This window comes from Thalassophryne amazonica, chromosome 21 (assembly GCF_902500255.1).
Source record: "Thalassophryne amazonica chromosome 21, fThaAma1.1, whole genome shotgun sequence".
In the NCBI taxonomy this organism is placed as follows: domain Eukaryota; kingdom Metazoa; phylum Chordata; class Actinopteri; order Batrachoidiformes; family Batrachoididae; genus Thalassophryne; species Thalassophryne amazonica.
The window spans coordinates 34,398,210-34,413,277 of NC_047123.1; the positions used below are offsets into that span (position 1 = coordinate 34,398,210).

At 45.0% G+C, this 15,068-nt stretch overlaps 1 protein-coding gene across 2 annotated transcripts in view; it reads left to right on the top strand.

Annotated features, from left to right (window-relative positions):
• The window catches only part of ches1 (checkpoint suppressor 1), a 74,646-nt gene that overhangs the window by 55,952 nt on the left and 3,626 nt on the right, over positions 1-15,068 (top strand). For both annotated transcript variants that reach the window (XM_034162203.1, XM_034162202.1), the window contains 2 exons: positions 878-1,029; positions 6,275-6,333. In XM_034162203.1, the coding sequence (XP_034018094.1) occupies positions 878-1,029; positions 6,275-6,333 (211 nt within the window). The remainder of the gene's footprint in view (positions 1-877; positions 1,030-6,274; positions 6,334-15,068) is intronic.

Consider the following 15,068-nt stretch of genomic DNA (forward strand, 5'->3'; position numbering starts at 1 on the left):
CACGCTCCCACAAACTCGCAATTTTGCCGTGTTTAGATGACACGGCAGATGAAAGACGCCAGTAGGCTGTGAGACAGAATGTGTTTTCATGCCGTCCCGTCTGAGATCCTCCTCTCTCTGTAATCTATAGACCGGCTTCAGTAAGATTGTAAGTCGACAGCTTTGTGAGGTGAGGAGGAAGCTGCTTTGATCTAAAAATACACACCATCATTGCCTCTGGAGTGGAAAAGTTAAAGAGTTTCTCTGTGTCTTAATCAAAAAAAAATCCTCATGATTTTCTGAGGAGAGGAGGCTTGGAAAATATTGAGCGCGGTAGCGTTGAGGATGTATTCATCCTCGCTCAGTGTTATCTTCCTTGGGAATATGGGAATGTTTGTGTGGCTGGTGTGGGTTTATTTTTTCGGGGGGGAGGTAGGCAGCTAATTTATCAGCGTTTGAGCCAGTAGATTCAGAGAAAGTTGTTTTTCTCCAGCTCTTTATCTCAGTGTGAACAGGGCTTTGGTAAATAAGTCTGGACTTTGAGCCCGTTGTTTGTTCTGTGGACCTGTTGGCTCGGGTCACTGTGCTGTTTGTGATGTAAGAAGCATCAAAGCTCATCCAGTAACACCCCTCTCCCCTTTCTCCCTCTCCATCCCCCTCCTTTCTTTTGTCTTTGCTTTCCTCTTTATTTCTTGATTTCATCTTCTTTCTTTCCTTCCTTCCCTGCCCCCTTCCTTTGTCACCTCCTTCTTTTTCTTCGCTTTTCCCTCCTGTTCTTTTCTTTCTTCTTTGCACATTCGCTTCCCCTTTATTTCCTTATTTTTTTATCTTTTTCTTTCCTTCTTTCTTCCTTCCCTCCTTTCTTTTCTTTCCTTGTTTCCTCCTCTCTCTGTTCCAGAGCATAGGTAAAGGCTCTCTGTGGTCCATAGACCCGGAGTACAGACACAACCTGATCCAGGCGCTAAAGAAGACGCCTTATCATCCTTACTCAGCTGGCCTGGCCACGCCCTCCACCTCCCCACCCAACCTGCCTCCAACGTTTCACCACAGGTAAGACCATTAACTTACTGAGTAACTACTTGATTGTTGAGTTACGAAGATCTTGCTTCACTCAGTTTTTCTTGTGGTGGTTTTATTCTTGTAATTTGGCATGTTGTCTTTAATTAATAATTCATAAACATGCTTACCTACATATGGATGGATGGATGGATGCTCTTTCTTGCATATATGTTTTTGTGTATGTTGTCTGGAAACTGAGCAAAAATACAGAAAACCTCAACTGTCACAAAATGGTTTTAAAACGCTCATAAATCTGCTCTTTGTTCTCGATCTGGACCAGACTCAACATTTTGACAAAGCTTTGATCAAAATGTCCCTCAATGTGGGACACTTATAAGATCACACATGCTGGACACGCCTCCACCTCTTTTACTCATCTCGCTCTCGCTCTCTCACTCCGTCACACTTTCTCCCCCCTTCTGGCCCATGGCATTATGAAGCCGACCCTCCCCATCCTTTCCAAAAATCTTTTTCCTCGCCGTTTCTTTGCAGCCACTTTCCCGCCTCCTCTCTCTCTCTTTCTCTCTCTCTCGCTCTCTCTCTCTCTCTCTCTCGCTCTCTTGCCCTCAGGCATGTCACAGGTAGAAACAGTGTGACTGCGCTTGCCTCTTTTTTTTTTTCGCTCCACTTGTTCACTTGTTGACTCCATCCTGCTCTCTTCACTCTCTCCTTTCCTCCAGGCCTCTGTCATCTTTCTCTTTACACACTGGCCCCCCACCACCACACATTTTGCTTTCTATTGTTTAGTGATTCTCTGGCACATAACACTCTTTTGTTCCACTCCTCGCACACTCTTGTCTTCTCTTTTAATATCCCACAACTCGTCCTCCTCTGCCTTGGGCAGATATTAAAACTACCGGAACACCCCGCGCTCCGTCTTCTTTATTTAGTCCTGCTGTGATTTATCCATTCACTTTTCACTCTCTCGCCACTATTTCATCAATCAATTAAATCGTCCTCACTTCTTTCTCTGAACTTCAGCTGATCTACTCAGGTTGTTCTTCTTCACCTCCTCCTCTTTGCTAACTGTTTCCATCCACCTCAGAAGAATGTCAGCAACAGTTACTGTTGGTTGTCTTTTCCTGCCTCTCGTGCTCTCGCTTTCCCTTTCTCTTTCTCTCTCTACAAATAACGCCTCCCAACTTAACCATCGCACCGCAGCGCTCTGCTCCTCGGCTGATCCAGGCTGGTTGGCTCGCAGAGCCAGCAGACTGTGTAAGACAGAATAATTGGTTCACCGTAAAATGTAAAAGTGTCATTTTGAACAATGAGGTATGGGGAAGTGGAACAAATTAGAGGCCAGATTCAGAACATGGGAAGGGAAGAGGTGGTGAGGTGTAGGGAGGAGAGGTCCAGGCAGGAGGAAGAGGAAGAGGCAGGATGTTCATTTGCATTGTGACACACATTGGGGAGTGAGCGAGGAAGTCAGACATAGATATTAAGGGTGAGAACGAAGTGCATCCACACTGGCACACCAACATCAGGATCTCCACACACATTCAGAGGTCAACCTTCATTAACACTGGCTGGCCTGATGGCCCGCTATACAGATTTTTGGACGACCAAAGCCAAATTTCTTATTTCATTGGCCTGCATATATTTTCTGCTGCTGCCAAAGCCAATAATCCATGACAGTCTTCATGTTTTCCATTCATTTCCAGTGTTGCCACCAGATATTAATGTAATTTTCCGCCAAGAATTTCCACTCACCTTTTGAAAATGGCCTTTAAATCTGAAGGGGGCCAGTAATTTTCAAAAGTGGTTGCTCTCCTGGGCCCCTGGACAAGAACCCTGAATGTCAATCTTTAAAATTATTGTTTGAAATGAAGTAAGAAATCGTATTTCCAGACTTCCTGGAGGGAAGCGTGAAAGGGACTACTTCCTGGATTAGGATTGTGACTGAGAAATTCTGCCATCATTTCTCAACCCTGCTTTGAACATCAAAGATTTTTCACCATATCCATTAACAAGTAATAATAAACACTAAAAGTGTAGTAGTGTGGGTGTGGTGGTGGTGGTGGGGGGGGGGGGGGGGGGGGGGGGGGGTCATTGTAAACAACAATGCATGGGATTAACGAAGTCTGACAGCCAGTGGGTCTGTAAGTAACTCCATAAAACTCCTGCATATTCATCTGGGAAATGTTGGGTTCTGATTGATGCAGGTGAGGATCAATGGACCTCATGTTTTGGATCATAACACAGAATGAGGACAGACGGGTCTGTCACGTTGCTTGTGAACCATTGTTGCTAATTGCAGGCTCCTGATGGCCACTCGAGGCCACTGTTGCTCATATTTTAAGGTTTTGATGAACTTTCAACCCCCCAGGCAGTCACTGAGTTTCTAAATCAACACATACATGGAGAGAATATAATTAAAATATTTAGCCCAATATATTTTGGTGTTCTATTGTAAAAGTGACATTTGCATCCAAATGCAATAATAAACATTCAGTCGCAGTACACCAACCAAAACTTTTGTCAGCTTCTGAACAGCAGCATGCATATGTCAGGGGTTAATACATAATGTTTGGTGTTATTGTTGTGGGAATATGAATCAGTAGTATTTATTTACTAACAAAATCTGTGTAGAAAACCGTGTTTGCCGTTAAATGGTGCTGAGAGTATGTCTGAGACAGTTCGTGGTCCTTGCAAAAATAGTAAAACAAATGTACAATAGAATATGGAATAATATATTCATAGTTGTGTTGTGAAAGTGTAGGAACACGGACCCACAACAGGGGGCGCAAATGAACGGACAATGGAGTAAGTCAAAATAACAACGCTTTACTGTTGTGAATGTGCACAACGAATACAACCAATCACGGAAATGAACAAGTCAATTCACAAAAGTGTCGTGTGGGCAGGCTCAAAGATAGGAGACGCCTCTCCAAGGTAAGACCGGAACCACACGGCTTCCTCCGCCACAGGACCCCGGGAATACTGGAGCCGCCAAGTCCCGAACTCCCAGGTGGCCACTGCCTCCGCGTGTCGGACCTGGTACTGCTGGCGAGGAACAAAGGACAGTTAGATGGGGGCGCGTTTGCACCCAGGACTCCAAACAGCAGGGAAGTTACCTCCACCTCTCGTTGGAACAGTAATCCACAAACTAGCACAATCCAAAAAGATACACTCCGTTAGCTTCGATACGTTACCTCTCCGGTAGAAACGATATCTCGGCAATGAGGTGGAGGTGCCGTCCTGCTGATATACCCCACTGATGATTGCCGTCAGCTGTCTCAGGTGATGGGTGACAGCTGTCACCGTAGCTGCTCCCGTGAGGCGGCGGCGCCCTCTGGTGCCTGGAGCCCGCACTCCAGGCAGGGCGCCCTCTGGTGGTGGTGGGCCAGCAGTACCTCCTCTTCAGCGGCCCACACAACAAGTTGTCTTTATGTGTATCTTGAAATTCAGTTGGCCAAATCAATAAAACACAATATCACTCTCAAGAGCACTCACTCTCAAGAATATTACGTTACGAAGTGTAATGACCATGAATGGCTGCACGGCATGTCTATTATTTTAAGGTCAAGGACTGTCTCAAGCAGTTCTCCACAGTTCGGAAGTAAAAGATGAAGGAGGCGAGTGAGAACGGAGAGAGACATGGAGAGGAAGATGACGGTGGAGTGAAAATATGGAAAAAGAGGAAGAGCGGTGGCACATCTTCATCCTTTACTCTTTGTCACTTACATCTCTGTTTTTTATGGACCATAATAATAACTCACTCCACACCAGTCGTCCCTCACCTGCAGGTTGCTCTGGTAGGAGTGCACATGCTTATGTGGGTGTGTTGTGTATTTACACTTACTCATGTGCATGCATTTAAAAAAAAAAAGTATGTGTGTGTGCATCTGACATATGGAAGTGTGTATGAAATGAGGAGAGGGAGAGACAGAGTGTGAGAGAGCATGCTGGGTAGGAGGTCAGCTCCATGGTGCATTCCTTCACACCCCATCAGCATCTGGATGAGAGGAGGAGGGGAGGGAAAAATGGATGGAAGGAGGGAAAGGCGTCTCGGAGGGTTTGGCACAGGAGCTCTCCCTCTCTTTCTTTCCCTCACACACTCTCTCGCTTTCCTTAGAGTAAAAGATGGGAGGGCGGGGGGTTGCAGTTCGAGCATCTGCCCATTATATTAATGCACAGGGTTGCCTAGGCAACGGGAACGCCACCATGGCAACACATGTTAGTGTAAGGCGAGAAAGAGTGGGGGGGGGGTCTGGGTGGGTGAGGAGGGAGAGGGGATGAGATGGGCGGGGTGGTTGGGGTGGTAGGGAAAACAGACAGACTGTTAGCGCAGGAAAAATATGTTATCGCCGTGGCAACGCGATGTGGCAACTCTCCATGGCAACAGCAGGTGGCTCAGGGCTGAAATTTATGATTGCTGCTTTTGCTTTGTGTGTGTGTGTGCACGTGTGCATGTGCATAAAAGTCCATCTTTGCTTGCATCTGGCGAGGTAAGAGGCGCGTCACACGTGCACATGTCCAAATCCTCTCATTCAGCAGCTCAGCAGGACATAAAACAAGAGTCAGGTTGCCAAGGCAACACTCCTGATGTGTGCAAAGGAGTCTTCAGATTACCTGTGCGCCTGTTTCCGTGTGATCAATGTCAGGATGGCGTGTGTCACACTGGCCAGTCACAGCGAGAAAAAGAAAGGAGTGGCTTCTCTTTCTCTTCCTGTCCGAAAATTTATGGATTACGCAGATTAACGTGTGTGTGTGTGTGTGTGTGTGTGTGTGAGTGAGACAGAGAGAGTGAGGACGTCTGTGTCTGTGTGAGAAATGCCATCATTACCTCCCTCATTAGTGAAGCAATGATCACCTTAAACTCATTCCTCTGCTTTGGGCGCGCTCACGCGTGTTTTGCAGCATTTGCACAGTAGCGTTGAAATGCACGGCGAGCGCGTGTTGAAAGCGTGCATGTGGATTAGGCGTGTTTGAATGTCTGTGAATGGACCAGTGACGGGCTGTGGGGAGTTGTCATGAGAAATTACCCCCGTGGACTACAGCGGCGAGGCTGTAATTCTCTGAGGTAATCACAGGGAATAATGGCAACAGTGGGACACCCGGGAATCTAATCACTATAATCACACGCACTCGCTTATGGGCTCAAATTCACGCCTTGCTATCTGCCTCGTGATGAAGCCTGCTGGGCTGTTTGGCTGCCGCAATATGATCAAATGATTGACCAGTTTTCTCATTCTCTCCCTCTTTCTGTCTTTTTCGGAAACCCCTCCTTTTCCAGTCCACCGCTGTGGTCGGGGAGTCCCCTCTTCAGAAAGAACGGAGGAGTTCTCCTACAAGGTAACTCTTCACCTCCACAATTCTTCTACAATATGCTGTGTGATCTCCCGCGTGTTGCTTCCTCTGTCTCCTTCCTCTCCTCCGCTCTTCCAACCCCTCCACACCCTCTTTGGATGTGCCAACTCCAATCATCTCAATTCCAAATCCCTCTTTTTAGACGTGCACCTTGAGAATGCAGAATGCCGAGTTCTGACACTTAGCTTGGCGCCAAAGGAGGAATGCTTTTCTACAGAGGCGTATTTGAAAGTTTCAGAAAAGGGGGGAGAAAAAAAAAGACAGTGATAGACACACAGCAAGAAAGGAGGAGGTGAGAGAGGGAGAAAATCTCCAAAACAGAGGCTGGAGAGCGATCCCGCTGCCTCCCCCACTTAATTCAATGCACACATTTGCTCCTTCTCACTCTCTTTCTGCTTCACACACCTCCTTTTTCCTTCTGTTTCCCATTATTCTACTGTTTCTCCTCACCCATCCTCACCGTGGCTGGACGGCAGTTTAAATGGACATTCAATCCCAATCAGGGAGCACTCCGGGAGCTCACTGGGCTGCCGAGTCCTAAATGGAGGGGGAAATGGATACATTAGGTGTCTGCGGTGCGCCCTCCATCGCCACTGATAATGGAGTAGTAATGGTCAAGGAGCCGAGGCTGCAGAGAGTGTCTGAAAACCTGGACTCCCTCTAGACACGCATGGAATCTGAGAGTGATGTATGGGCACGATTTCTGTCAAATTGCAATTATCCATGTAAAGCCCGTCTCGTAAAATACACAAACATAGACCGCGCCATGTCACACATGGTGAGTGAATGCACAAAGTGGCGCGCTGAGTTTGCTTGTGGTTCGCCATGCTACTGGCAAAAAAAACTAGGATTCCTGTACTTTTTTGATTTGTGATGCGCTCTGAAATATCATTTTTAAAGGTGTGCATGTTGCAGACCTTTACATAAAAAGTAGTTTAAATACATTTTAGTACAGACACTGCAGACTGCGCATCGACAGAAAATAAAAATCATTCATTTTAAGAGTTGGGCATATTTAATGAGTGAACAATTTATTTTGTGCTTGCTTCATTAAGAATAAATCTGTGCGTGAAACAGGTGGATCACAGTTTGGCACGTTTCTGCACTGAGCACGATGTGTATTTTCTTGCAGCTGTTGATCATTATTGTTATTAATGTACTTTAAAGTCATTTTCGGTTAAAGGCAGTAAACGTTTCAATGAAAATTGCTATAAAACATGCATTCTGTTTGCAGTGTGACCCTCTGTGTATGTGTGTGTGTGTGTGTGTGTAATTCTCAGATAGTGTTTGTCATGATCATTACACTCGTATTAAAGTATCCTTGAAACACTGATTAACAGTGTTTCATAGCATCAATGAAATGTATAAATTCTATCCTCAAATGCGCCAAAATGCATCTTAAAACCAACCTTCCCAATCATCCATTGGCATCTTCCGTCAAAACATTTTTCCACCAGCAGCCATGGTGATGATTCTGACTGGCAGATGGACGCCCGGGTAGATAAATCGATGGCGAGGGAGACAATCGAGAGCTGAAAAGGCCATCACACGCTGTGGTGGAGTACCCAGGTGACAGGGCAAGATAGGAAAAGGTAACTTTTTAAATGTGTCATGTTTTTGAAAAGAAATGATACAGGGCACAATATTCAGAGATAGCAGGGAGAAGGAACGCAATGACAGCCAGCCAGAGGCAAAGACAAGAGAGAGGGGGGGGAGATGCAGACTCTGAGAGAGAAAGGGAGGGAGGGAGGATAAGGAGTGAGTTTGGGGCTGTTAGTGTCCTCCGTTATTACTTCCATCTCCCATTCCCAGAGCTTTCAGAGCTGCTCAGCTCTGAGCTGATGTGCTCTGAAATCTGTCTGTCCCTGTGGCTCTGATGAACACGAGGGCAAAGCCTGGCAGCCGCGTCCTCCACCCAAACCTTCACCCCAAAGTTCATAAGCTCGAAATCATCGAGGATCTGAGCTGTCAAAATAGTTTTTATTGTAATTTAAGATGAGTGCTGCAGCTGAAACAATATCCAAACTGTTTTAATGGTATATTTTGAGACATAGTGACTTTATGCAGGATCTGCTCATGTTTTAGCAACGTTACTCATCATGTAGAAACATCTAACATCACAGCTAGTGTTGCCAGATTTCCCAACTGAAACAAAACCTTCAAAAGCAGCTGAAACATCTGACCTCCTAAAATCATTACATGTAACCAATTTATTCCAAATATTTTATTTTCATATTATTATCCATAATAATAATGCTTTTTAGATTTTGTGATTTCAAGAATTAATTAAATTTAATTGCAATTTAAAGCAATTATTGCAATAAAAAAATTCATGTCCCCATCATTTCTTGTTGATTTATGCATTAATTATACAAACCAAAGACACTCCCCCATGACCCTTAGCTAGAATAATGGATGGATGTTCATTTTATTTACTCATGTTGATTTATTATTTTGATGGGCAGCATGCTGGCTTAGTGGTTAGCACTGTTGCCTCACAGCATAAGGTCATGGGATCGATTCCCACCTGTGGCCTTTCTGTGTAGAGTTTGCATGTTCTCCCTGTGTTTGCGTGGGTTCCCTGCGGGTGCTCCGGCTTCTTCCCACATCCAAAGACATGCAGGTTAGGTGGATTGTAAACTTTAAATTAGGTGTGCGTGCGGGTGTGAATGTGTTTGTCTGTCTACGAGGTCTATTAGAAAAGAAACCGACCTTTTTATTTTTTTTAAAAACTATATGGATTTGAATTACGTGCGATTACGTCATACAAGCTTGAACCCTCGTGCGCATGCGTGAGTTTTTTCACGCCTGTCGGTTGCGTCATTCGCCTGTGGGCAGGCTTTGAGTGAGCACTGGTCCACCCCCCTCGTCGGAATTCCTTTGTCTGACTTCTTCCTGAGAGACTGGCGCTTTGCTTGATCAAACTTTTTTCAGCAACTGTGAGACACATCCAAGTGGACACCATTCGAGAAATTCAGACGGTTTTCTGTGAAAATTTTAACGGCTGATGAGAGATTATGGAGTGTTACTGTCACTTTAAGGACTGCCCAAGGAGCCGGACGGCACTCCGCACCCCGAGCCGCCGTCGTCAGCCTGTTTCGAGCTGAAAACTTCCAAATTTAAGTCTCTGTTGACCCAGGACGTCGTGAGAGAACAGAGAAGTTTCAGAAGAGCTCGGGATCAGCAGTTTATCCGGACATTCCACTGTTAAAGGAGATTTTGTAATGAAAGACGTGCAGACGTGCAGCCCTCCCAATGTGACCCTTAATTGCAGTAGCAGTTTAAGATGAGTGAGTGACTGATAGTGGTTTATTAATCTGATTTGAAAAATAACCCTCTGCAACCGTGGTACATTTCTGCAGCAATAATCATAAAAAAATGTCTGTAGACCCTGTGAGGGGTATCTGATATCTCCAGTGTCCTTCAGTATCTCTCTTAATGGACAGAACAATTACAGATAGATGATGTGGTGCTTTTAGAATTGTTTATCAAAAGCAGTTGTGATTTAGTTCCATGAACTTTCATCAGAATCAGGTGTGGCAGGCTAGTTGGTTCTCTTCTAAGTGTAGTGTGTTATGGTTCTTTGACATTTGCTGAGAACATTTGACTGCAGTTTTGTAACACGGTATTTATTTGCCAATTTGTAGGTCAGAGTTCCTGAACGTCAGGTCAGCAATTTGTGCACATTACTCAAGCAAATAACTCTCTCCATATATATTATGTCCTGGTGAATGTTCATGAACATGCTGATTGCACAGTTTGTCTGGGAAATGTCATCTGAAAATTGGCAACTAAAAATGCAACTGTGATTGAAGCAGGTTTTACCCACTGGGCACACTTGATAGCTTGGTGCTAATCTGTTAAGAAAACAGAAAGCCTTTCACATGCATCCTCTTCATCAATATGCCCGGCCCAGTTCAGTTTAAAGGGAAGGACAGGTGTCACTTTGGTTGATATCGTGTTCGGACGACAAAACGCCCATGAGTAATAGTAAACTCAACCCATTTGCACACCTGTCTTTGTGCTGGTATGTCCCCTGAAGAAATAGCAAAGTGCACTCAGACACATCCCTGTGCACTCTGCACAAATTCTTATTTCTTTGACTGTCAAAATAGGGCCCTTTGCACTATAAGATGTGCTAATAATTGTCGCCTCACTGAAATGTTAAACTTTTTTCACACTTTTTGTTTGGTGAAGGGAATAAATCATTTTTTGCATCTGAAGAGTAGTTAGATGCTTGTTGTGTCAGACAGACAGGCCATTTACCCACCTGGGTGAAGTGCAACGATTTCAGCGCACCAGCGACCTGGTCAGTCAGCCGGATGTTATAATGCTTCCTGCCCTGAGACTCTGTTGTTTAACACACAGCAGCCAAGCAGGGAGACAGGCGAGCAGTTGTTTTGACTGAGCGAGAGGCCACTTTCAAACAGTTGCATTCTCAAGGTCTGCTGGGAATGACCTTTGACCCCCTGCACTGTGTGCGTGACTCTGTGCTTGCCGCTCTCCTGCTAGCAGCACCGAGCCTACAGGCCATGTGGAACTCATTTAACAGAAGAGTAGAGGAGGCCGAGCTCGCGCACAGCACACGAGGGCGGAGCGGGAGGGAGCTGAGGGCTTCGCCTGCTCTGGAAAACAGTCAGGCCAAGACGTAGGAGGCAGACAGAAAGACAAAGCAGCTGACCAGACGTCGAGGGAAAAAAATAAACAAAACAAAACACTGCAGACAGACAGACACCTCCACTCGGTGTTTACATTTGGTTCTTTCGTTGGTCCTGATGTATGTTCCTCTGAACAGCAAGCTGGGAAAATTCATCACTGAGCCTCAGCTTCTGTGCCACCTCATCTCCTCAGCATATGTCCCAGGCTTCCTACCTGCAGAGACGGTGCGCCTGCTGAGTTGGAGATACAGTATGAGTCACCGCTATACATAGAATGACAGTAAGATCGATAGAGCAAGAGAAAGAAAACCACACGAGGGGATGGAATTAAAAGGGCAAAGAGGGGGATATGCTGAAAAATTCAAACAGCAAAGCAAGTAGGTGCAGATGCAAAGGGGTTGGGGGGGGGGGGTCGCGGCATGTTGCTTGTGTGAGGGAGGTGCAAATGTGTGTCTAAGATAAACAGCGTTGGTCAGCAGTGCGTCGCCATGTCAAACAGGGCTCGGTATTTCCTTTCTACCCCCTTTTTTCCACTCTCTGCTCTCCTTCCTTCACTTTGTCTTCTGATGCATGATCTACCACTCTGTGGCATGTGGAAGGGGAGTTGTTACTATGGCAACCCGAAGCCTGACTCAAGCGAGAGATGGGGAGGGCAGCTCTGGTGGAAAGGGGGTTATGGCGCCAGGGTGGGGGGGTGGGGTGGGGGAGCATGTCAACCCGAGGAGACCTAATGCGCTGCCCACACACAACCATGCAGTGAGTGATCAAGATTACAAAAGATACTGTGTGCAGGGACTTACTTATAAGGTTATGGAGAGCAGAGCTGGAGATATCGGGGACAGAGCCACACTAACTGGAGTCAATAAGATTACTATAGACGCAGCCAGCCATGGAAGGCTGCAGCATCAGCGACACATGACAAACAGATCTCTTATCTTCGTATGGTGCGCCATGGTCCAGCACCAAGTGTTAGCCATGAGAGCATTCCCTGAGCAATTTGCATGTTTTAATGTAGTCGGGGTTCCTGGGGCAACATAAAGTTCTCAAGTAGCTCAATCTTACGACGTGGTCCAGGATTTAAAACAGAATTTCAAAAGTCGTGGTGCCGTGGCAAGAAAACACTTGTTGTGCCTTAAAAAATAAAGGCTGTGTGGCAAACAAAGCAAACAGCAGGTCATCATTTGCAAAATGCAGACTGACCCAGGAGATGGAAACGGCAGCTGTTTGAGTGAACTGCGATGGCTGTGGTGAGCGGCCAGCCTTGAGTAATGACAGCTTTTGGCTCAGATAGATACACACACACACACACACACACACACAGTTTCTGTTCTCCTTTCCTTCCAATAATTAGAGAATGCACAACGCAGAAAACATACAAGATCCAGTTTGTGATATCAAATGTGTACATGCTGTTTCAGAGACCATACACGCCACCCTCATGATGATTTATCACAGTCCAGCGCATTCTTATTTGTGTCACTATACGTGCACAGTGCATCATTCTGCAGGAATTAAGGGCCCTATTTCTTCCCCCAGCAGATGCAAAAGGAGCTCACACAGAGGATGCAAGACCATCTGGCACATGTCTGAGCACACTTTGTGACTTAAGCGGCGCCAAATACCGGCATGAAGAAGGTGCCAGACACAAAAGGGTTGGGTTTGCCGTGTTCATTATTCATGAGTGTTTTAGAGTCAATGCATAAAATGAACCAGTTAGAGAGGCACCTGTTGATCCCTTTAAATTGGAATGCACCAGGCATGCAGTGCTATGGTTTCTGTCTTGTTAACTGATTAACTTTAGCCTGTCAGAGTGCACAGCAGACAGATCGCAATCACCCAAGCTACCTGAGGTGAAGCAGTGAAGGGCAAGGTGAGGGTTTTTTTCTATGAGTCTTATTGCATTTTCTCATTTTCAGTACACTTCTGTCATGTATTTGACGCTGTGAGAAAGAAAGAGAACCAGCGAGGGGGGGCATAATAATTGTCATTTTAATATTACACCGTCACAGAGGTGATGATATGTGCAGGCAGACTGTACGTGTGTTATGAAGCCACTTACCTGTCTAGTACACTTTTTGTATAGTACTGGACACCACTGGACTTTGGGCCAGGTTTTTGGTCGTCTAAGGTATGAATGTTTTCTGTTGACACAAGATATCAACATGCCAGTTGTGCGCTCAACCACACCTCAGGACCACAAGTGGTTTTGTTATGTAGAGGATACGGTAGGTGAGGTCTAGACCTTTCCCATGTGTTAGGTCTTGAGATAACATACGTTGTGATTTAGCACTGTATAAATAAATTTATTTGAATTGGGCGTGACAATAACAACTGTATTGGGAGCAAATTAGCTGTGACACTTGCACTGTGCTTTACAGCAGGTGTATGATGGGGTCCAATGGTGAAGGTTACTACATCAGAAAATGGCTACATGACCCCTGCACATGTGCACTGTATTTGATGAGCAGCACATACATGAGTATACTGACCTACAGCTTTGAAGATGGATTATACAGTCATTATTTGTGAAACTGGGCTATTTGTATAATTTCTCCTGTTCTGTGTTACAGATTCACCCAAGTGCTGCCAAATTGGTTTGGGAGTACTGGATATACTCTGGTCATCAGGTCTCTTCACAGGGTTTCAAGTGGTTTGATCCCAAGCTTTGTGTTGTGGCCTCTCTGGGACTTTGGTAGATCTGCCCTAAAGCCGTTCTCTTATCCCCGTAGTGTGCTTTGAGATGTAGAGGCACACAATTTTGAATCTTTGACCCACCCTGTGTTTGCAATATGAGAGGTTTTCTTTGCAGACAGGTCTCAGATCTTTGCATTAGCTTCCATTCATCCTTCTTGACTAACCTGTCAGTCACTGCAGTTGGTAGGTTTACCCGTCATGTGATGATGCCACCACTTCATTTCACAGCAAGGGCATTAACCAGGTTATAAGAAACACCTGTTGTTGTTTTTTTTCACCAGTGGTAGTCTTTGGCTTTCAGGTCTAAGACTTAAATTTTGGTCTCATTAACTCAGCAAAAGTACACTTGGAAGACTCAAGATGGACTTGCCATATGCTTGTATGGATTATTATAGAGATGGTTTTATTTCTGGCAATTGTTTCTAATGTGGATTGAAGATATCATGGATGTTTTTGGTAGTAGGAATTTTTTTCCAATGAACAACAATGAAGGTTATGTCTGAAGAGTTTATTCCTTACTGGTACCATGATACTCCAACAAGTCTTTCTTCCAAGGTGTCAGATTGTGATCTTTGTCAGAATCATTAATGGAGAGGAATCCCTCTGTATCAGCCAGTTAGGAGCATTACTCTTTTTTGTAGTTGTTTCGTCATAAAGTGCCTTGGAATAGCCATTTGAAATATCTCATATATTAAAGCATTGGAACGATATTTTTATCTTGATCTCTGATCTTGACTTTTAACTGATTTTTCTAAAAAAAAAAAAATACAGTCATTTTGCTGTTGGGGGCCTTTAGGTAATTTTACCAAGTTTGGTCCAAATAGGATGAAAGCGAATACACTGAGAGAGTGTACACATAGAAGCAGTGGTCCATTTGTTTGGCCTTTGCTGTGTTGACGTGCCATTTGGGGGCGCTGCTGTACCTCTGTAGGTCAGTCCTTAACTGATGGGAACTGCCATGGAGGTGCTGTTTCATAAAAGAACAAATTATACAAAAATCAAATTGAAGCTTTTTGTAATAATTAAAAATGTATACAATGTTCAGATCCACCTCAAAATCTCATCAACTCTTCCTTGACCCAAACATCTACAGCGCCATCAACTTTCATGAAAGTCCATCCATAGCTTTTTGAGTTATGTTGTACCTAATCACCTAATGTGCGTAAAGGTAAAGCCATCACACTCTGTGTCCGTTTGGAGAAGTTTGACATCGTTTCTTTTCCCAATCTCAACTTGCTGTGTCCTGCAGCATCAGACAGGCTGGTTTTAGCCGAGCCCAGCAGTCGTTGGTAATTGAATGATTCGCAGCAGCCTTAACTCATTTATGACGCTTTCCCGCTCAATTTAACCTTCCCTTGCTCATCAATA